At 43.3% G+C, this 23,675-nt stretch overlaps 1 protein-coding gene and 1 pseudogene across 3 annotated transcripts; one reads left to right on the forward strand and one right to left on the reverse strand.

Annotated features, from left to right (window-relative positions):
- Positions 1 to 7,059: 7,059 nt before the first annotated feature.
- gba2 (glucosidase, beta (bile acid) 2) lies at positions 7,060 to 23,446 on the reverse strand. Of its 2 annotated transcripts, XM_084546300.1 has the most exons (18): positions 23,203 to 23,446; positions 22,283 to 22,958; positions 18,622 to 18,713; positions 18,355 to 18,470; positions 16,794 to 17,012; positions 16,366 to 16,605; positions 16,105 to 16,207; positions 15,295 to 15,448; positions 14,935 to 15,060; positions 14,606 to 14,790; positions 14,263 to 14,367; positions 10,990 to 11,097; positions 10,740 to 10,891; positions 10,527 to 10,633; positions 9,865 to 10,007; positions 9,592 to 9,707; positions 8,439 to 8,630; positions 7,060 to 7,935 (listed from the first exon to the last, which is right to left on the reverse strand). In XM_084546300.1, exons 2-18 carry the CDS (start codon positions 22,474 to 22,476, stop codon positions 7,711 to 7,713), a joined length of 2,577 nt encoding a protein of 858 aa, XP_084402426.1. In that variant the 5' UTR covers positions 22,477 to 22,958; positions 23,203 to 23,446; the 3' UTR covers positions 7,060 to 7,710. The 2 variants fall into 2 exon arrangements, with proteins under 2 accessions (XP_084402426.1, XP_084402427.1); XM_084546301.1 differs by lacking the exon at positions 23,203 to 23,446 and having other exon boundaries at positions 22,283 to 23,104.
- On the forward strand, positions 11,131 to 14,248 carry LOC311485989 (annotated as a pseudogene). The gene is made up of 2 exons: positions 11,131 to 12,345; positions 13,012 to 14,248. The product of its transcript is annotated as an uncharacterized misc_RNA (transcript).
- Positions 23,447 to 23,675: the final 229 nt, after the last annotated feature.

Raw genomic sequence — 23,675 nt, forward strand, 5'->3', positions numbered from 1 at the left:
TTCATTATGTGACATGTTGGCTGTACTTAATTTGTTGTACTGTTCCTGTTCCATGTTCACTTGGCTATTGTACAATTTGCCCAGCTCTACTTGCTGATGCTTGATGAGATGCCGATAGATTGCTATCCCATGCCATGAGCTCGTGATCAGGGTATGTCAAGGCATTGTCGTGACTCGTGATTTGAGCGAGGGTTATTTAATTAGGAATGACGGGAATTTTAGGACTGGCGAGTTTGAGTGGCAGACCTCTTTGCGTTATCACGAATGTAGGCTAATAGCTGAATCGGAATTTATAAGCAAAATCACGGGAATCAATAGCCTAATACAGCCCAGTTGTGCTCAAATGAATATCATGAGACGTCTACCATCAGATGAATGATATGGAAAAGTTAAGTTAGAGCCTCTAAAGCCAGTGCTACTACCCATGCGAACATGAACACTAAGCTTTTCCCTCCAAACTGACATTAACAAAAATGCAATAATGTAATAACAGCTGAGAAAGTACTTGGGTGTGTGTTTTATTTTATATTTACCGTTCAATAATGCAATCGCTGCTGTCTGTCCCATAGAAGAACATGACAGCCAGCGTATGTTTAGGAACTAATTGGGTTTACATGAACCACGTGACAGCCATAGCGGCGACATCAAAGAGTGTCGCAACTCTCTCTCTCTATGGCTCTGACGTAGTTATCTCGTAAGACATGTGTGCTAAAACCTTTATAGGAAAATTAAAAACGAAGAGAAACCACTTGACCACAATAAGGAACGAGTAAAATAGATTTTATCGTAAACGTAACATTTTATAATTTGGTCAAAGTTCATGTCAAATAGTTTTTTAATGGTGCACCACCCTCCTCCTCCATTGAAATGGTTCCGCCCAGAAAAATGAGTCTTGTGTTTGGAAACTGTAATTCGATATGCTAGCTTAAATTTTGTTTAAACGTTATTTGACTTCAACAAACGGAAAGCTATATCTTATATAGCGTTTTTAATTTTTCGATGGCCGCTGGAGACCCAGTAGTAGTAGCCAGATATTACAAGCAACTCAGTAATTTTGGCAGTCGAGTGAAATTTTGGGAAAATGCTAATTATATTGACACAATAAGGATACTGGCACAATAATAACAGCCTGGCCCGTAAATGCTGAGTAAATACAACGACCTATAAACGTCTGTTAGAATTTTACCTAACTGATACTCCGTACCTATTTCGTTTTTAGGCGCTAACTACTAATGAGTGGAAAACACTGAACAGTGCCGTTTGCCCTCTTGCGTGGTCCATTATCTAAAAAGATTGCGTCATCCGCCTTACTCATTAACACAACTGACGAAGTGAGCGTTACAGCCCGGCTAGCTCAGTCGGTAGAGCATGAGACTCTTAATCTCAGGGTCGTGGGTTCGAGCCCCACGTTGGGCGCTTACTTTATGCATTTGTAGACCACATTTTAACCACTGTTCATATGGACTCACAGGTACTTACAGTCCACTACTTCTGACCATTGACTGTATATACTGCTTTCAAATCAAACTGTACAGAATGTTGTGCAAAGCTGATCCAGTGCAAATGTCACAGATACATGAAAAATACACCAAATCAGATCAAATCATTGTACAACTGTGCGTAAAAATTTTGGGCCAAAAAATTGCATGACAAGAACATTGGATAAGCAAATAAATAAACAAACCAAACATACCAACAAACGTGCAAGCAGCATGAAACATGGACATGTCAGTGACTGTTGTATGATGTGGCAGCACTGCTAAAAAACATGAATGTTACGTACAAAAAGCCAACGCCCAACGTGGGGCTCGAACCCACGACCCTGAGATTAAGAGTCTCATGCTCTACCGACTGAGCTAGCCGGGCTGCAAAGCACGCTGTCTCCTCACTCAGCCACAGGCATTCAAATACACTCTGAGTGTACGTTTCTGCTTCTTCCTCACAAAGACGCTGAACCATAAAAAGTGACGCGTCCTCGTCTCTGTGGCGCAATCGGTTAGCGCGTTCGGCTGTTAACCGAAAGGTTGGTGGTTCAGCCCACCCAGGGACGACGTTTTTCTTTTTACTTTCTATTCACTTCTAATAAGCCGTTCCGTTAAGATGGGGATAAACTCACAACGAAACTGAAATTGTAAAGGGGACAGATACAATCAGAAAAAAAGATCATAAAATAAAGCAATTGTATATATTATTATTATTACTATTATAAAATAAAGCAATCATTGAAGTACATTTCATATTAATAAAAAAATTATTTATAGGGATATTGTCTAGTTGTTCCTACTTAATTCCGCCCCGATAGTCTAAATTTTGCTTTGCGCTTTTTCTAAGGCAAGGAAAGAAAACGAGCCGTCCCTGGGTGGGCTCGAACCACCAACCTTTCGGTTAACAGCCGAACGCGCTAACCAATTGCGCCACAGAGACCGCATGGCCTTCAAGTGCAAAGTTTGGGTTTAAAACATAGCGTGTGAGTATAAGACAAGCTTTATCTTCTTCGGGACATTAAGAATATGTCATAATGTTTACCATTCAGGCATCAAATTATGACCAATTTTCAGCAGTTGACAGGTTGACATTGTCCAAAACTGGTGATGTGAGTACATACTGGAACAAATCCTCATCCTAAAATCTAGTTGCATATCATATTCTCACTTCACATCAATGCCACCAAGACCAAGGAGATGGTAATTGACTTCTGAAGGAAGGCAACACAGACCACCCCTTCACTGGGGTGGGAGGTGATGAACCACATGAAAAATGGAGATGTGGAGTTTGAAGCCAGAAGGCTCTTCCACTCTTCAGAGCCCACCTGGATTTAACTAAGGAAATAGGTATGAGCCTCCTATTGGATAATTACTGCATGGGTGATTATCTTTCAGCTGGCAACAAGTTATTTAACCCCAAGTGGTGCAATGAGTAGCTTCTCTTTTCTTAAACAACCATGTCGAAAGACTCATCTCTTGGTCGTGGAAAAGATGTTAGTCTGTTTGAGAAGGGTCAAATCATTGGCATGCATCAAGTAGAGAAAAAATCTAGAGAGAAACTACTAAAATTGGGTTAAGAACTGTCCAGCGCATTATTAAAAACTGGAAGAATAGTGGGGAACCATCTTCTTATCGAAACAATGCCACAGCTAATGCTTGCAGTAATCAGAGCTGCTGCGAATGCACACCAGCGCCACATACGTCAAATCCAGCAGACGCATCAATGTCGACCCAGTAAAATGACAAGAATATACACAAAATACGTAATTCATTTTACTCACCAAAACTTGAGAAACAATTTAGGGCCCGTCCACACGTACGAAAACGATCTTTTTCCTCTCCGTTTTCGATCATCGTTTCAAGAAATATCCGCGTCCACAAGGATCCGTTTTAGCTCGACCGAAAACGCTATTTCCTATTCCAGGCCTATAAGTGGCGCTGTTTCGGTTTCAGAAATTCACCAAAAAGGGAGATGAAGATGCGGAGCATGCGCATAAAGCTTGAGCGCTGTTTACAAATCGCCTTTTTTGCCCAGCGTGGTGGCACAGGAGCATGATATTTTGCCCTAGTAATCCTAATAGGCTCAACATCGTCTCCAGCATGAAAACTAGCATGTAGTCCGCCATTGTTGTTGATGTTGTTACGAGACGTCTCGCGGGATGTGGAAGGCTGCTCGGGAGTGTGGCGATGACGTCATCGTTTTCCCCGTTTTAGCCGTCCACAAAGAAACGCAAGAGCTGCGTTTTCGAATTTCTCCACCCTGGGACCCGTTTTCAGAAAAGTGCGTTTTAGGGCTATGCGTTTACAGGATACGTGTGGACGAAAGGCCAAAACGATGAAAAACTTATGCGTTTCGGCGTTTTTGCGTTTCTGTGTGGACGGGCCCTTAGAGTTCTCCTAGGAGCTGTCAGCCAAGGGTAGCGCTCATAGTCACTGTCCTGAAGTCACTGTTTTCCCGGCTGGGTCAGGCTAGCTAGGTCCAGGATTGGGTGGTCTTTCCTTACAATATCCATTTTTTCCTGGAAAGTCCGCTGTGAAAATGTCTCCAACCAAATCAATAGCATCTCCTCCTTTGCCATCATGGGTTAAAAAAATAGCTATCAGCGAAAGCCCTGACGTTACCATAGGCCACAGAGAAGGCCTAAGAATACGAACTTGAAATGTGATTGGTTAAAGGAACAGCATCATTACAATGTATTTCAAGCTTCAGGGACCTTCTGTTTTTAATTGTGAAAGCCCAGGCAGATTTCTTTGCTTCCACAAGAGTATGTGGCAAACTCAGCGTAAAATAAATCGTCCCTGGGTGGGCTCGAACCACCAACCTTTCGGTTAACAGCCGAACGCGCTAACCGATTGCGCCACAGAGACAAGCTGGTCACACTTGCAATAGTGAAGACACACCGAAAATGTTACAGCGACTCTTCACATTTTAGGCTTACATAAAAAACACTCTTAAGAACCACAAGAAAAAAATAAAATAAAAGGAAAAAATGTAGAGTTGGCATATGAACTAATGTACAAGAAATAGAGACAGAAGAATATATATTATATACGTAGGAATGATGGTAAAGTGCAATAGTGTCCATTAACATGAATAACATGGAGTTACACTCACCGGCCACTTTATTAGGTACACCTGTCCAACTGCTCGTTAACTTAAATTTCTAATCAGCCAATCACATAGCAGCAACTCAATGCATTTAGGCATGTAGACATGGTCAAGACGATCTGCTGCAGTTCAAACCGAGCATCAGAATGGGGAAGAAAGGTGATTTAAGTGACTTTGAACGTGGCATGGTTGTTGGTGCCAGACAGGCTGGTCTGAGTATTTCAGAAACTGCTGATCTACTGGGACTTTCATGCACAACCATCTCTAGGGTTTACAGAGAATGGTCCGAAAAAGAGAAAATATCCAGTGAGCGGCAGTTCTGTGGGCGCAAATTCCTTGTTGATGCCAGAGGTCAGAGGAGAATGGCCAGACTGGTTCGAGCTGATAGAAAGGCAACAGTAACTCAAATAACCACTCGTTACAACCGAGGTATGCAGAAGAGCATCTCTGAACGCACAACACGTCGAACCTTGAGGCGGATGGGCTACAGCAGCAGAAGACCACACCGGGTGCCACTCCTGTCAGCTAAGAACAGGAAACTGAGGCTACAATTCGCACAGGCTCACCAAAATTGGACAATAGAAGATTGGAAAAACGTTGCCTGGTCTGATGAGTCTCGATTTCTGCTGCGACATTCGGATGGTAGGGTCAGAATTTGGCGTCAACAACATGAAGGCATGGATCCATCCTGCCTTGTATCAACGGTTCAGGCTGGTGGTGGTGGTGTAATGGTGTGGGGGATATTTTCTTGGCACACTTTGGGCCCATTAGTACCAATTGAGCATCGTGTCAACGCCACAGCCTACCTGAGTATTGTTGCTGACCATGTCCATCACTTTATGACCACAGTGTACCCATCTTCTGATGGCTACTTCCAGCAGGATAACGCGCCATGTCATAAAGCGCGAATCATCTCAGACTGGTTTCTTGAACATGACAATGAGTTCACTGTACTCAAATGGCCTCCACAGTCACCAGATCTCAATCCAATAGAGCACCTTTGGGATGTGGTGGAACGGGAGATTCGCATCATGGATGTGCAGCCGACAAATCTGCAGCAACTGCGTGATGCTATCATGTCAATATGGACCAAACTCTCTGAGGAATGTTTCCAGTACCTTGTTGAATCTATGCCACGAAGGATTAAAGCAGTTCTGAAGGCAAAAGGGGGTCCAACCCGGTACTAGCAAGGTGTACCTAATAAAGTGGCCGGTGAGTGTATTTGTTACAGAAAGGTGAGTTGTTGTACAGCTGGAGTGAGAATGGTATGAAAGAAGTCCTGTAGCGTTCACTGTGGGAGCAGAGCTGGATCAATCTGTTGGAGAATGACCTCCGCTGCCCCTCTATCGTCTGGTGCAGTGGATGAGATGGTTTGTCCATGATGGAGAGCAGTTTATCGAGTGTCCTCCTGTACCTCACTGAGACAAACGTCTCCAACTCAGCGCCAATAACATGACCAGCCCTTTGGATCAATTTGTCTATCCTACTTATGTCCTTCATATATATTTCCTTATATTGGCATTTTAGATTATAACATCATTAAGTGAAATGAGTTGCACAAACCTTAGAAGTTTAAAAACTAATGTCTTTGAGTAGGTGCAACATTCATCACATTCATATTCCAGAGCTTGTCCTAAGGCCTACAGGTAAACAAAGACTTGTCCTCTGAAGAGAAAGAGTCCCTGGATGGAAGTGGACATTTCCTGGAGGATGATTACAGAGAACTCCGAACGATGAAAGCCTGTAGAGGTCACGAGAGGTCACTGAAGAACGAAGCCACACCCACCGCGACAGGAAAGGTTCTGCAGGTCTCTGTGGCGCAATCGGTTAGCGCGTTCGGCTGTTAACCGAAAGGTTGGTGGTTCGAGCCCACCCAGGGACGTCTTCTATTTATCATTCAATCCCAAAGAAAGTTTGTGGAAAATGTACTATCTGATTAGAGCTCAAGATTTAAAATAACAAGAAGTTCATTCATTCATTCATTTTCTGTAACCGCTTGTCCTCTGGGGGGGTCGCGGGAGCTGAGGCTGGAGCCTATCACAGCTGTCACTGGGCGAGAGGCAAGGTACACTGTCTATCGCAGGGCTAACACAGAGGGACAGACAGCTACACTCACACCTACGGCCAATTTAGAATTACCAGTTAACCTAACGAACATGTCTTTGGACAGGCAAGTATGAATGGTCAAAACATGTCCATTCAAACTTTAAACTTTGTCCCTCTCAGCAAAAAAATGACATATTCAAAATACAAGGAGTATATATATCTAAAAAGCTACAGGATTCATTTGAATACTGTTTGTCTCATAATGAAAAGGGAACACTTATAAGTTACCACAGAAGGTTAAGAATTGAACTATACATTTTAAGGCCTGGACAAAGACATGTACCAAGACTGATACTGATGAACAAAGAAGTTCCAATCTGTATGAGCAGCTGCCTCCAGATTTAATGGTTCCATGGGTTGATTAATAACACAACAAATCTCCTGTTGCATCTCATTCAGTCATTTATTCAACATGATTGTCGTGAATAGTGGATTCTATAAAACAGTAAATGCTGCCGCTAGATTTATACAGTGTAGATATAGGCCGACATGCAACAAGGCACCAAATGCTATAAAAAGAAAGTAAAATATATATATTTTTCAAACGTAACTTTCAACACCACTCATCACTTACTACACAGTACAGCATTCAAACTCAAATGGTGGAAAGAGAATATCTTATACATATTAATGTGTTCCATGTCTGCAAATATTATTGTTGGCATGATTGTGAAATGTAGTGTTTGCATGTGTTTTGTTACATGCGTGCAAACAGGCAACATGTTGTTGGGCCAAAAGGTCAATTTTTAATTAGGAATACACACAGGCTGGGATTTTGAGATTGCAAACACCCTGCACTGCAAGATGATTGAAATATGCCTTCACTTAAAAACTGCTACTTCATAGCTAACAAACATAAACTTCCATTGTGACCGTTGAAAGACATCTGAAAGACATTCGAAGCCAAACAAACTGTGAATTCAAGGTCAGCAACCATCTGAACAGAGCACTGCATGCTGTCAGTCCAGATGAGAGTTTCTAGGTCACTCTATTCACACCCTATCTGATGACTCAGGTCCTAGCTCCGTCCCCATTTTGAGCCGATGTGGTGTGATCATTCTGTGAGGCGTTCAGGGCCAGCTGCATGGCCCAAACGCTCAGAGGCCTCATGTATGCCAGAGAGCGATAGATGCCCTTCTCGCAGTAGGCTTCAGGAGTCTGGAAGGCCATGCCTAGCCTCTCCCACACAGTCCGGTAGCAACCCTCCGCCGTGCGCATACCTTCCTCCAGCATACCCTGAGGAAAAAACACAGTCTCATGAAGCTTGAGGTAGTATTTCATTTAAAGTCACAGTATCAGCAAATACAAACGCGCACTTATTTTCGAGGCAGTTAAGTAAAAAAAAAATCGATTTAGGATGCAAGAGTCAGGAGACGACAAGGAAGTATTTCTCAAGTTGGGGAGCAGTTACTTTCAGCGGTTCAGCAGTAGTTGAGTAATTCCTCAGTTGTCTATGACATCCTTAAAACACTTTACATGCTATTAATTGCATGATTAGTTTATTTTACTGCTGAATGGATCAGCGGTTTAAAGTGGAAAATGTAGGAGCCCAAAGTGTTATCATAAAAATTCTGTTTCTAACCTTAAGATATTAATATCATTGATCTTTATATGGGACCAAGAAAAGCCTCGTATCTGCACACGATAACAGCTGAAACATGAAAATGTATTTTAACTTACTGCTACCACTACTATTATTAACCTTTAAGAGTGTCAAGTTGATCCTGACAAACATGTACCTCGTGGATCATGGTGGCTGCCAGTCCGTACACCACCCCGATCCAGACCTCATCTGACTGAACGCTGGAGCGGTCAGGCACTCCTTCCGGACGCATGCCGTTAACGGCCCCCATCTGACCTCCGGCGAAGCTCATCACGTTCAAGTCAAAAACAGATTTTAGCGCGCCCTGGATCTTCTCCTTTGGAAAAGCCTGGAGGGACGAGAAATAGTGATGATGAGATCGCACATTTTTAATGACATGTCCTAATCGTAAATCACCGATATTAGTTCACTCTGAGGCATGATGGTTGTAAAGGACGATATGTTCAGTCATTAACCTTGAAAGGAAAACCCTGTGTGCACCATGCAATATATTTATGAGATTTAAAATATTAACTCAAAAATCTACATTCTCTGCATACATATAACAGGAAAAATATAATTTGGAAACATTTACATACTTAATATGGTGTCCAATTGGTAACAAGAGAATGAGATTCTTAATAAATGAATAACTACATTTCCTCAAATAATATCTTGGGCTTCAAAACAGGCTTATAAAGTAGAGTAATCCTGTATTTCTAATTCCCTATAATTATAAGACTCTTAGTGTTTCAAATTATAAGTGTTTTATTGGGCAGTGCTTTTATTGTGAAACATTTGGAGGCATCTATATACAACAGCAGCCATTTAAAGGACAACAAAGAACACAAATACCGACTTCATTGAATTAAAATGTACATTACGCTTAAGTGGTAAACATGTTGTTGTTTTTTTTTGCTCATAATTACATTTTTTGTTTGAGAAAATTAGTCAAATTCAGCTCTAAAATACATCCCGATCACTATCTTGGTCTCAGTATTTACATTAATTAGGTTTTTCCATGGTGGTGTTTGTGGTGTCACACAGAGCCATGCTGTGAACCTATGACTTTGGAAAAACCCATATAATTCAACATATAAGACTGTTTATGTCACGTGTTAATGGTTTAAATCGACTAACTAATGGATATGAAGTTTTAATTTCATAAATTCCCATATATCAGTACACCTGAGTATGGGCTACACCTCCCCATGTGTTGTAGGCCAACTGGTTCTTTACATTTACATTTCCCAAACTAATCTCTGTGGCATTTACTTCTTCCCTTTAGGTGAAAGTGTGTTTTAACTTGCCTGGTAGTCTCCATCTCCCAGCCCAGATGCTTTCAGGAACCAGTGGCCAGCGCACTGGTCGGACATGACGCTGTTAGAAAGGTCTCTCCCGCTGCTGTCATAGTTGTAGTACTTGCCTAAACACGACGGGAGACGAGATAAAATAGATTATTTAGACTTAACCAAGATTACTTGACATCACCGATCAAAATACGTGATTTGTATTTTTTGTGGAGCTGAAAGTAGCCTTTCCATGTACAGTACAAATTAAACTTAATGGACGCGTGAACTTACCGTTCCACAGTAGTTTGTCAAAAGCCGCACTTCCTCTGTCCAAGATGTCTTTATAATGCTGGTACGTCTCCTCGTTGTCCACCAGTCTGGCCATTTTACACATTACACACAGGGATGCCAACCACAGCCCGCCACAGTATGCACTGTAAAATACAAAAAGAAGAATTAAAGTATGGTGAAGAAGAAGTGGACTCAGGGTCATAGGGTCAATGGTTGGAATCCCCACACATCCATCCATGGCTGAAGTACCCTTGAGCAAGGCACCTAACCCTTGAACCTTGTGTGTACAAATGGATGGGTTGAAAGCAGAGAACAAATTTCCCCACTGTGTGACGATTCTACGTGTTTCCTGTGTCAGCTACTTTCAAGTTGAAAAACTGAAAACAGCAACTGTGAGTTTCCAAAGCCGAAGACTTTAAAGAGGAACTGCAGCTATTCACAACTCCGCGTGTTCTATTTCCTTCCTTCGCTCCCTTCCCCCAGACATCCTATTCAGGCTGGGGGAAGGGAATTTATAGAAATTACCACAGAATATAAAATATAAAGTCTTTTGTATTCTTCTACCATTTATAATGCGTTGCTTTCTTCAAGTTCCATATTTTTTCAGACTGGTGTAGGAGGTCGTCATGTTTTTCAATCCCGTCAACTCCTCAAACTCTCACCTTGGTCCAGTCACCGTCCATCCGTCGTAGGTCTGGTCAGCGTATCCAGAGTTCTCTATCAGGCCATCTCCGTCCAGGTCAAACTTAATTTCCGACTCCATTACCGCCTAACAGGTCAGCCAGAGCGAGACGGCAGAGCGGAACGTAAAAGTGCTGAACAAGTCGCCAAAAATTCAGCATTCAGATTAATTAAGCATATTTCATCTTTTCTACCTGGCAGATGGGCCACATGTCCCGGAGGTACTGATGGTCCTGGGTCAGATGAAAGTCCCTGTAGACCTGCAGGACAAACTTAAGGTTCAGGTCCTTCCAATCCGCCGTGTCGTGTATGAGGTAGGCATTCACCCTCTGCCAAGGCTCATCATCTAGAGAAGGACAATTTGTGATATAAACAACACAAATGGACCATGAACTCCCTGAAAAGTAGTAAACTGATCAAAATTTGGCATTCCATGATGTGTACCTGGGTCTCCTATGTCGTGAGGCACCACATTTTTGGCCTTGACAGGAGAATACAGCCCACTCATCAGATGGAGCCTCTCTGTTGGGTCTTGCTGAACCACGCTGCCAGCTGAGAAGAAATAAAAATTCTTAAACCCGGGTCTGTTTCGGCTCTCTACGTAGGCCCTGACACACAAAATCAACATCTAAAAACCACCGGTGGATCAAACAGTTGCACTTGAATACACCACAGAGACTACAGCCAACTTAGCTTGGGGGCTAGGATACTGGCAAGAGCTACAAACCGTCGTACAGAGCTGGCTTCGCCTGACTCATGCTGAGCAGCTGGTCTACAGTTTATTCATTCTGGATGATCTAGTTGATCATGTTTAAAGTTCGCCAAGCTGATCAGCCAATCAAGAGTAAATTCTCTCTCTCCGACTAATTCCGCCCAGGGACGTGCAGTCAGGGGAGGAAGGTGAGGCAGTTCCCCAGCTGTCATCATGAAAAGTAATGACAAAATAAATTATACTAGGAATTTACGAATTTCCTGTGTAAAAACAGGAAGAGATGTGAGTTGAAGCAGCAGTAAGCCTCACCTCGAACAAACGGAGTTAGGCTTGTGTCCTTGGCGCAAGCCTGTGGCTAACTCCCTGTATGGCACCAATATAATGGTTGTACGCACTTTTATCATGCGTCATAATTTTCCATAGCCCAATGTGTTTCATATATGAGAGTAACACACTTAGCCTTGTAGATCTGACATCAAACCGCACTGAATAAGCACAAGATGAGGCAGCCAGTACTTCTCCCTCATGGAAGAGGGCGCTAGTGAGCCACTGGTTCATGCTTTTGCTCTTCTTCTATGCTGATTGAACAGCCATGGTCAGTTTATTGGGATCTTTTCTCTGCATGAAAGCCAAAAATAGAAGATTGAATATCTAAGCTTAAAACTTTCTCAAAACTAGACCTTCAGTCAAAACAGGAAGTGGTAAATCATGGAAGACATTTAGTTTAACAGTCTGTATAAAAAATGGATCAAATCATCAAGATTTAACAACTCAATATTATTATACATAATATACACTCACCGGCCACTTTATTAGGTACACCTGTCCAACTGCTCGTTAACTTAAATTTCTAATCAGCCAATCACATGGCAGCAACTCAATGCATTTAGGCATGTAGACATGGTCAAGACGATCTGCTGCAGTTCAAACCGAGCATCAGAATGGGGAAGAAAGGTGATTTAAGTGACTTTGAACGTGGCATGGTTGCTGGTGCCAGACAGGCTGGTCTGAGTATTTCAGAAACTGCTGATCTACTGGGACTTTCATGCACAACCATCTCTAGGGTTTACAGAGAATGGTCCGAAAAAGAGAAAGCTTGTTAATCCATGCTTTTATCACAACTCGTTTAGACTACTGCAATGCACTTTATGTTGGGCTTAACCAGGCGTCACTGTCTCGACTACAGCTCATACAAAACGCTGCTGCTCGACTTTTAACTGGTACCAAAAAGCACAATCACATTACCCCAATTTTAGCAGAAATTCATTGGCTCCCTGTCCGTTTCCGGATTGATTTTAAAATTCTTTTATTTGTTTTCAAATGTATTCATGGCCTCGCTCCTCAGTATCTGTCCGAACTGCTCCAGCCGTACACTCCCTCACGCTCTCTTAGGTCGGCAGATCAGTCACTGTTGGTTGTCCCAAAGACAAAGAGGAAAATGAGAGGTGACCGGGCCTTTGCAGTTGCTGGCCCCAAACTGTGGAACAACTTGCCACTGCACATTAGACAGGCCGACTGTCTTCCTCATTTTAAATCCTCCCTTAAAACACATTTTTTCTCTTTGGCTTTTAACTCAGCATGAGATGTTAGTCTTATTGTTTACTTGGTTTGATTGGTTTTATGATTTAAATCCTATTTTAATCTTTCTTTGTGTTTTTATATTCTCATGTCTGTGTACAGCACTTTGGCCAACCTCGTTGTTTTTAAAGTGCTTTATAAATAAAGATTGATTGATTGATTGATTGATTGTTGATGCCAGAGGTCAGAGGAGAATGGCCAGACTGGTTCGAGCTGATAGAAAGGCAACAGTAACTCAAATAACCACTCGTTACAACCGAGGTATGCAGAAGAGCATCTCTGAACGCACAACACGTCGAACCTTGAGGCGGATGGGCTACAGCAGCAGAAGACCACACCGGGTGCCACTCCTGTCAGCTAAGAACAGGAAACTGAGGCTACAATTCGCACAGGCTCACCAAAATTGGACAATAGAAGATTGGAAAAACGTTGCCTGGTCTGATGAGTCTCGATTTCTGCTGCGACATTCGGATGGTAGGGTCAGAATTTGGCGTCAACAACATGAAGGCATGGATCCATCCTGCCTTGTATCAACGGTTCAGGCTGGTGGTGGTGGTGTAATGGTGTGGGGGATATTTTCTTGGCACACTTTGGGCCCATTAGTACCAATTGAGCATCGTGTCAACGCCACAGCCTACCTGAGTATTGTTGCTGACCATGTCCATCCCTTTATGACCACAGTGTACCCATCTTCTGATGGCTACTTCCAGCAGGATAACGCGCCATGTCATAAAGCGCGAATCATCTCAGACTGGTTTCTTGAACATGACAATGAGTTCACTGTACTCAAATGGCCTCCACAGTCACCAGATCTCAATCCAATAGAGCACCTTTGGGATGTGGTGGAACGGGAGATTCGCATCATGGATGTGCAGCCGACAAATCTGCAGCAACTGCGTGATGCTATCATGTCAATATGGACCAAACTCTCTGAGGAATGTTTCCAGTACCTTGTTGAATCTATGCCACGAAGGATTAAAGCAGTTCTGAAGGCATAAGGGGGTCCAACCCGGTACTAGCAAGGTGTACCTAATAAAGTGGCCGGTGAGTGTATAATGAATTAAGGTGATGATTTGGTTTTAAATGCATGTACCGTATACCTATATGTGCGTAAAGAATGGTCATTTGAGATATGAAACTTAACCAGTTAGTGTGAAACGGCGAATCTAAGCTATTCCATTGGGTTCATAATTGTAAATCTGTGCCTCACCAGCCACGAACCTCACCCCAAGTCACTGATTCTGCCGCCAATTCAGCAAGCTGAATCGGCTGAAAAGCAGACGCCAGGAGTACGAATACTGGCAACTGTGTGGTACAAACCTTTGACACCAGGGCAACGCCACTCCCAGACAGCCCGACAGCCGGCCTGGCGTGTCAAAGCCTTTAATTACCCGTGCTTAGATAATTGTTATAAAGATTTCACTTACCGATATCGTATTGCACACTCAAGGCTAGTTTGGGCCACAGCATGATAAGTGCAAAAGAGGCGTAGAAGTGCACGTCGTAAGTGTTGTACATTCTATACTCCTGACCTGGGAAACAGGAAATACGTGTTACCACCGACTGATCATTTTACATAAACATTTTTTTGTTAAAAAGGCTGTGATTAAAGTTTGTATTCTAGAAAAAAGAAGATGAATGTTGTAATTTTGATGCTTATGTACTGGCGTGCCACATTATGAATAAGATGCTCAATGCGATTAGTGAAGGTCTACAAAAAAAAACAATGAATATAAACATAGATTTACACACTATGACTTATTTCCTCACCTTCAAGGTAAGCAAAACGGCCGTACTCCTTGACGACAGCAGGCTGAGCTGGAAGTCCACCGTCCTCACTGCGCTTGCCGCCGCTGACGTCCACATCCTCCGGCAGCTCCGTCCACACGGTCCCTCCGTCCACCACGAAGTACAACTCGTTAAACAGGGCCGACTTATACCAGGAGGGGAGGGAACTACAACGTGTAAGAAATAATGTGAATCAGTTGAAAACAAGGGTATAAGCATTCATAGCTTGGAAATTCGCTCGCAGACTCTGATAAACAATTTAAAACGTGTGTTACTAGATGGCGATCGCAGCTTTCAGAGGTTTGAAGTACCTGTCCTGCAGTATGGGTCGCTGCCACTCCTCAATGCTCCTCTCCCACTGTTTGTAGTGCGTTAAGGCGTAATGACTGAGCGAGGGGGCTGCATCCCCTTTGCTGCCAAAGTAACGAGAGTATCTCCTGCAAACAGCAAAGACACAGACTAATGAAACAAAAGCAAACAACATATTTAAAATAATTTATCAATGAAGTCAGAGGACAGGTTTGGTAACAGAAGAGCTTGGGCAACGTCACACAGGGAGATTCTTGTGTTTGTAGAACTACAGCAACGAGGCAAACATTACAGGACATAACCACAGGCACGTAAAAAGAAGGGACGTCAGCACCTTCCACTTTTGCTTTTGTGTCTGTTACCTGATGTGTTCTCTCTCCCTAGACCCAAAGGTGATTTTGGGCATGTCCCAGGCCAGGCAGAACTCCAGGGCGTTGTGGCTCTGAGCGGACACCGAGCAGCCCACAGCTAACGCCGCTGCTACCTTTTCTCCCCTCGGTGTCGGCGGGCTGGATCCTGCAGGTCAGACAGAGAAGGACAAGAAGTTAGTGGCCGTTAAGAGAACACTGTGCCATAAATGTATTAACTATCCAAACTGTCCATGGAGGGTGTAAACATGACTGTAGAGGTAAAGTGAATAAAAAAGATAAGGTGGAGAAGTGTCCGTGGGCAGTTCCTGTTACTGAAAAAATAAAGAACACTGCACCAACACCCTCAGATTTAATAATTAAGCTGATGAAATCCCTGGAATTAGGGAAGTTTAAACTATGACAGAGAACAAACAAGAGGAGAGATTTTACAAACCCGGCAGCCTTTTATAGATTACTTCTGTAGGGTAACATTGATTTACAGAGAAACAGATCAACTGTTTGGTGGTTAAAAATGATTAAATACAGCTTTATAATGAGCATGTGTTAAAACAAAAGAATGTCATGTGGCTGGAGACAATCAACAAGTTGCATTGATTTATGTGGTACACTGTAGTGTCAATGATCCAGGTCATGTTGTATCCAAAAAGCAAACCTGAAGCAGAGGCAGCTGGACATTTCTGTCTCTCTGCAGCTTAGTTTTTAGGTTAGTTTCTATTTCTATCTCTTCTTTGTATTCTTTATGCTGGGGAAGCATCAAGTTCAGACATCCGTTTCATCTTTCCACAGTTTTCAGCCACTGACCTGTAGGAGAGTCCAGCCGTCCGTCGGTGATGAGGTCGCTCCACAGAGCACTGCAGGTTCCCTTTGGACTGAACGCTGTCTGATGGCTGACCTCCCTGTCAGGCTGGTGAAATGAGCACAAACACAAACACACTCTGTCAGTAAATAACACCAGCGCAACAAGGACTACTGTTACATAAACTTGGGAGTTCACTCCCGGGAAACTGCTCGTACAGCTAAGCACGACAACCTTCGTGACGGCGCTAAATTCAGAAATCACACCTGTTCCCGGGCTGCGATGCACAGGGTGTAAGGGTTCACTGTGGTGCAGTGGTGTAGCAAGACCCCAGACACCGTCTCCCCCTCCTTCTCCAGGTGGAATGGTTCATTCCAGTGTCCGCCACTCTTGTCGTCCTTGTGTCCTGATCCGTTGACCATGGTAAACATGATGGAGACGTCCAGGGCGTAGTCGTTTTTGTTCTCTATGTCCCACACGAATACTGCCACTGGGAGACTCGAGTCCTGATAGAGAGAGAGGAGATTGGGACCGCCTTTATAAAACCAACATGTACCATCTAAAAGGTGTTCCATCCATACATAAAGTCTCTCCACTTATTGTTAACCTTCTCCAGCATCTCCAACATGTGTACCTGTTGTCTTAGCTCTAACACCAGCTGACTTGTAAGATGTATCAATCACATGTCGGTTACCTGATAATCATGAGGAATGACTGGGGAAATCTGCCTGCAGGTTAGGGTGACATTCTGTCCAGGCAAGTGGTACACGGTCCAGGCGCGAGGGTACAAGGCGTGGTAGAAAGCGTACTCCCCGCAGTAGCCCCAGTTCCAGCCTTGTAATGTGGGTGGACGCTCTACAGAAAGCACCTGCTGGTAAACAGTTTGTCCTCCACGACGCAAACACACTGTGAACTGGGAAAACACACAAGCAAGACAAACAACAAATTCTTTATCCTGAGCTTATAGTATACGTCAGGAGACATTCGGCATTGTCAAGGAAGTGCATACAGAAGAATTTAAGTAACCACTTCCCCCGTGAATTTTCCTTGTCATTTCTGGACATGTGCCTGAACATAAAATGTGCTCCCAGCTATTTTGAGTTTATTCAAGTGCCAACAATAGTGATTGTAACACTAAGAACAGGAGGGCAAGTTTTTCCAGGGACGGAATGAGTCACACCCTTTCCTTGAAACAAAAACAAGTCTACCCACCGACGGCTCTACAAGAATGTATTCCTGAGAATGTTTAGTGCACCTGAAAATTGCTTTAGTATTAAACTACAATTGGCATCACAAAGATACCAATCAGCCATAACATTATGACATTATGACATTATGGTGAGTGACTAACACTCACATTATCTGGTTATTGTGGCACCTGTCAGTGTGTGGGATATGTTAGGCTGCAAGTGGACATGTTGTCCTCAAAGTTGATGTTAAAAGCAGGAGTGGAAGGATTTGAGGGACCAGATTTAGATAGCTAGATGACTGGGTCAGGGTATTTCACAAAACTGCAGCTCTTGTGTGGTCTGCAGTGGTCAGTACCCATCAAAAGTGGCCCAAGGAAGGACAAGTGGTGAACCAGTGTCAGGGTCACGGGTGGCCAAGGGTCATGTTCAGCTGGGAGACCTTTGGTCCTGCAATTCACGTGGATGCTACTTTGACACACACCGCCTACCAGAGCATTGTTGTGGACCATGTACACCTAATGACTGTGGCCTCTTTCAGCAGGATAATGCACCCTGCCCCAAAGCAACAATGATTCAGGAATGGTTTGAGGAGCACAACAACAAGCTCTTGACTTGGCCTCAAAATTCCCCAGATCTCAATCCGATCGAGCATCTGCGGGATGTGCTGGACAAACAAGTCCGATCTACGGAGGTTCCACCTCGTGACTTAAAGGACTTAAAGGATCTGCTGCTAACATCTTGGTGTCAAATACCAAAGCCCACCTTCAAGGGTCTAGTGGAGTCCAAGCCTCGATAGGTCAGGGCTGTTTTGGCAGCAAAAGGAGGACTAGTACAATATTAGGGAGGTGGCACAGACGTCATAAAAACGTAATGTGTTTATGATGCATAAACCCAGACAAGTTACAGTTGTAAACCTAGCCAGGTGTGGGAGCTGTAATTGTTGAACTTTATTTGCTGGCATTCAAGTCAACGAGCCATTGTATACGACTTAAAAGGTTCCAAAATATATATATAGCAATCTGAATTTCCTTTCAGTAACAAATTTCTCCCAGTGATCCTACATACCTGGTTGGCTGTCACGGTTTTGTAGTGGTACATCCCAGGGTTAAGCTGCCATCTGCAGAACTCCCCCCTCCAACCTCTCGTGATGGTACCTCCTCCAATGCCACCAAGCGGAGCACCTGTGAGTAAGAGCACACAAAAGAGCGAGCCATGAGTAATGGATGATCCAGATCTTATATAACAGGTCGTTCAGCAAGGGACCAAGGATTGGTTTGACAGTACAAACAACTGAAACACTTCAAATTCAGCATAAAGTGAGCCTGAACTCACCATATATTTGACGCAGGGGTAGGGCACCAAACATGTCAATGAACGGAGCCTTCTTTTCCACCTGGGTCTTCTTGTACCACCATTTTAGATACCTGGATGTACATGTATACAGCAGACTGATCACGTCACAAGGCAAATGTGGAAGGAATGTAAGGATGTGTATTAAAAGGTGCTTATTAGGAAGGCTCTTAACTTTTAAAGGAGTTTAGACATTGCCATCACAAGTACAAATGCGGCTAGTAAGAATGCTTTTTCTTCTCGCTTTTTTAATTTTTTTACTCTTTTCGAGCCCTTGGCACTCACAGCTCGATCTTGCACACACTTACACAGGCACAGATAGAAAAAGGGGGAATTGTTCAACTGTCAAAAGGAAACACTTGTAAAATAAGAGGAGTGTGGTCAAGAGTGGCTGCTTTATCGGAGCAACGTTAACAGTGTGTGTTTGTGTGTGCGTGCATGTGTGTCTAGGTGCAGCACTCTCTATCCAGCCACTGGCTTGGAGGCTCGGCGGTTCAGCTTCCCTTAATCTGGCCGTGCTCTGAACTCTGATCCGAGACATGCTAGATTTTCTGCTGATGTGCCAAAAAAGGATTTCAGTTGAGCAATAATATTTTACTAGGTGCATTGGATTTAGCCTCTTTAGCTTTTAGCTCACGCTAACTGTTTTTATGTCAACAGAGGAGCTCTTGTTGTCTTTGATAATGTCCACAATACGTCTGCAGCGAGCTTGACAGGCTGGTAAACAAAACCAGCAACTCGACACTGACGCAGTGTCGCCTGTTATTACCAACACAAACACAATTTTACATGTGGTCATTCTGTCATGTGGCCTGAGACACAAGCATTGGCAGTATTAAATACACAATAAGGCGTGTGAATATGTCTCTGTGTGTTCAGTTTAGCAGGGTTTTCACCACAAACTTTTTGTCAGCAGAGACACCGAAGCGCCTCACCTCACGGTTAAAACTGAGAGCAGACAACGGCTTAAAAAGTTACTGAAACATGGCCTTTGTTGTGTGAACAGGCACCCCACTTCTTTTCCCCCGTGACGGTCAGGTTAGCTTAGGTGTTTTTTTTTTATTGCAGGAAGTGGTTAATCTATGCTGCAATATGTTGCAACAAACCCTCGGTACAGCAACCTTCATCAGGAGTCAGACCAGGGCAGGGACGAGTACCAGAATAATCAATAAAGATTTAGCCACAGAGCGCTTTCTACTTGTTGACAGGAGGATCCTGTACAGCTGCAGCACTTCAGTGCACGACAGCCGACTGCACTGCAAACAATGACAACAAAGCTGAGTCCAGGGAAACAACAATGACCCAAAAACGCAGGACGAGATGAATAGGATGAGTTAAGGCAAGTTATTTGAAGCCGCAGCAGATTGTGCTGTTGTCAGGATATTGCTGTTCCGCAGCGCAGTTGGAATGGAAACAATGGTCCTCCCTTTGATCTGGATCCGTGAATGCACGCCAACTCTGCAAACGTGGACCTAAACTGCTCACGCACAAGCTGCCTTTAGGTCCTTCCTACGGAAATCCACTTCCCATCTAGTTTATATCTGCACAGAGAAGGCAAACATTTTCCACATTTGAATAATCACACTGTGCTACACCCTTCTCTCAAATAAAAGAGAGCTGAAGGTGTGGCTATCACAGGGTCTCTGAACAACCACTGTCGAGTGTTTGCAGTTGAGGACTGAGTGAGGCTTGTAGGCCTCCTTGCTTACTCAAACTTTTTCCCATAACTGTCTGAAGTGAGGCCTTTATGAGGACCACCTGGGGCCATTGTTCATTTGGAAGACCCATATGAAACCAAGCCATAACATCCTGGGTGATGTCTACAAGTGCTAATTCATACATCTGCATAATCATCCTTCCTCATTAAGCCACCAGTCCCTGCACAACATGAACACCAGAGAAAAATTTATGTCCGTGTACAGCTGCAAATTGTCAGCAGTTTTTGTTTGTTTGTTTGTTTGTTTGTTTTTTCTAAATGGTGGTTTTGGAGCAGCAGTTTCTTCATTGCAGAGCAGCCTTTCAGTTTATCTTGATGTAAGACCGGTTTGACTGTGTAGAAAGGTATTTTCATTTCCTGCAGTGTCTTCACGAGGTTTTTCTGGAATGGGTTTGTTCTTTTTGGACCATACAACGTTGATTTCTAGGAAACATAATGTTTCTCCTTCTTGAATGATATGATCTCGCTGCTCCATGGTGTTTATACTTGCAAAGTATTCTTTGTATGGATTCAGGTATTTAGAAATATCTCTCAAGGAGCAATCAGACTTGTGGAGGGCCACATTTTTTTTTTTTCAAAATAAATCTTTTGATTTTCCCATGATGTCACACAAAGAGGTTTGAAGGTGCACCTTAAAATAAAATACACCCACACGTACATCTCTAACTTACTCGAATGATGGCAACTAGCCAATGACAAGCTTCTACAGCAATGAGATCCTTTTCTGTAATATTCTAATTAACCAACTGTTGAATTGTAGTTAAAATAATCTGGCTTAAAACAATTTCTAGGCCAGGAAGTATAGCAAACTCAAACTCTGTGGAGTGGTTTTATTACTTCAACTAAAGTCTACGTCACATTAATGTGTGCAATAATTAACAAATGCTTCAGTGTGTATGTTTTACAGCAGCATTGTGTAACACTTTTCTGAACAGCTGATGTCGGAGTGAACTATTCAAACTGTTTTGTGAGACATTTTTACAATTACATGTCTTAATCTCGACTCGCTCCACTGCACTGGAGGCGTCACATGGAGAGACTGTGCAACAAGCGTGGAGGATGCGATTTGAAAAGATGAAAAGACGGATCCAGTAACATGTAGACAGATCATCTCCGACAATGGACGCTTTCAGTTAAGGTCGGAACAAAAAGCGGAGGGCTGATGACCGTCACATCTGACCCACTGACGCGATGGACTCCGAGGTCAAAGTTCGACTCAACACCTGAAGGAAAGCGCCACTAGCTGTGCAATCCACCTACACTACTTTGCATTCTAGCTCCGTGTTTGTTCTTCTCTATGGCAGTATCAGATAAAGGTTGGTAGGATTGTAAATGTTCAGCTTTATTGCTGCATCAGCCATACAAAAATGTGTATAACATGCACCTTGAACTTGAAACAGAGCACAGTCTAAAGAAGGGCAATCATTTCTTCTAGAAAAGGCAAGGATTTTTAAGTGGAAATGGAAACACAAAGGTTGATTATCTTTTTGATCTTTGAGCAACTCAGATGTAAAGAAAACACTGCTAAAACACACAGTATCAGCAGTTAGTTTTCTATGCAACACTGTTTCAGTGCCTTTTCCTGTTAAACTTAAGCACTTCTAAGTTTTTTTCCTGTGAAATGTGATATAAAAACTTCACACTCGCTCTCAGGTGCGTGCCGAGAAATATGACCCTATAGGAAATGCCTCCCCGGGCACTACACCATGGTAACAGGCATATGGGTTAAACAGTACGGGTTTAAGGTTGCTTTGACATATGGAGGTGAGAACTGAAACAGCGTGGAGTCAAAAGAGGAAAGAAAAAAAACCTCGGCGTGCACGTAATGCACAAATGATTTGCCATACTTCCATTTTCAGTGACAGCTGATTTCATGTTTGATACAGAACAGATTCTCCTGCATCTTTGTGTGTGGGAGTGTCTAACCTGATTCCAAGGCCGATGTGCTCCCACACGTTGGAGAGCGAGACATCTTTCGCTTGAAAGGGCTTCCTCTTCTCCTTGAACTCGTGCGCCAGGCAGATCCGCCAACCGTCCTTGGGCACGCCGTATCCCATTTCCTTGGAGACATACCTGCTCATGAGGTCTGCGGTGGATTTCTCGCCCCACTCTGAAGTCATTTTTTCCCCCAGACTTTCGAGCAGCTTTTAGCGTAGTGAATGGGAGCAAGATGCTTTGAGATTACAAGCAGGGCGATGCCACCACCTTCGGTACACACAGTCAGTTTATTGTGCCTTCGCTGTGGTGCAATATCACTGAGGAGGTAGTTACAGTTGTCCTAGAAATGTTTAAGTAAACTGCAAGCAGTCATTCCTGTAAACCGGCTCTGCATTAAATAAGTGATTACTCAAGTTGGAGGCTCCAGTGCCATAATGTAGTCATTACAGTCCACACGAATCTAGCTTGTCCGGCTCAGTCTGATCATATCCCCAGGGATGTTTTGAACACAATCTGGATGTCTTTGTGTTTTTGTTAGATTAGCTTGACCCTCTTTCCCCCCTTGGCTTGGAGTCTGTGCAGCTGTCAGCTCTGGACCCTGGATGGACTGATGCCAGCTACAGACCACCAGGAAGTATAAAAGATGCCTCACTCGTTTAGACACCTACAACGAGATCGAACAGGGTAAATGGTTAGAAAGTGGCTTGCACCTTTACCTCTCTTGCAGTAAGCAGGGCCAACATGAGACAAGCATCTCATTAACATGCGGTTAGCTGCAAAGCCACAAACTCATTATGTCACCGAAATCAGTAACGTTAGCCAAAACACCACTCTAATATACAGCCAAAGAGCGAGGGGCAACTTCATTAGCTAACATGCTTTTACGAGATAACTGTTTTCGAAAATACCTTAGCGACGGCGTCATCCCGATGCCTCTCCAAGCCAGCCTCTGTTTCCGAACCCTGTAGCTTTTGCTAGCACAACGCTCTGAAGCCAATCCTTAGGGACTGTCACTCATTCAGTAGTTAGATTTATCTCCCCTTGACTGTCAGGCACCGATTTCTCCAAGGCTGCTTATAGATAACTGGTCTTTGGCAAGTCTAAACCTCACCCTAACTATCAATCATGTTTTAAAATAAAAACGTATGAAGTAATCGTTTGCTGTAGGGATGTGATGGAGCAAAAATTAACAAAGAGCCGGGATGTTTTTATGCCTGACAACCCGAACTCAGGGATACAAAGACCAATTGTGGACGTAGCCGCTGGGAAGGCTATACCATGTTGACTGAAAAAAGGGGAAAGTTGCGTTCAACCTAACCTAGTAGTTTCCCATGCAATTTACAGAAGTTGATACACTATAAAAAATATACATTATTATGAC

This window comes from Chelon labrosus (genome assembly GCF_963514085.1).
Source record: "Chelon labrosus genome assembly, chromosome: 1".
Lineage (NCBI taxonomy): Eukaryota > Metazoa > Chordata > Actinopteri > Mugiliformes > Mugilidae > Chelon > Chelon labrosus.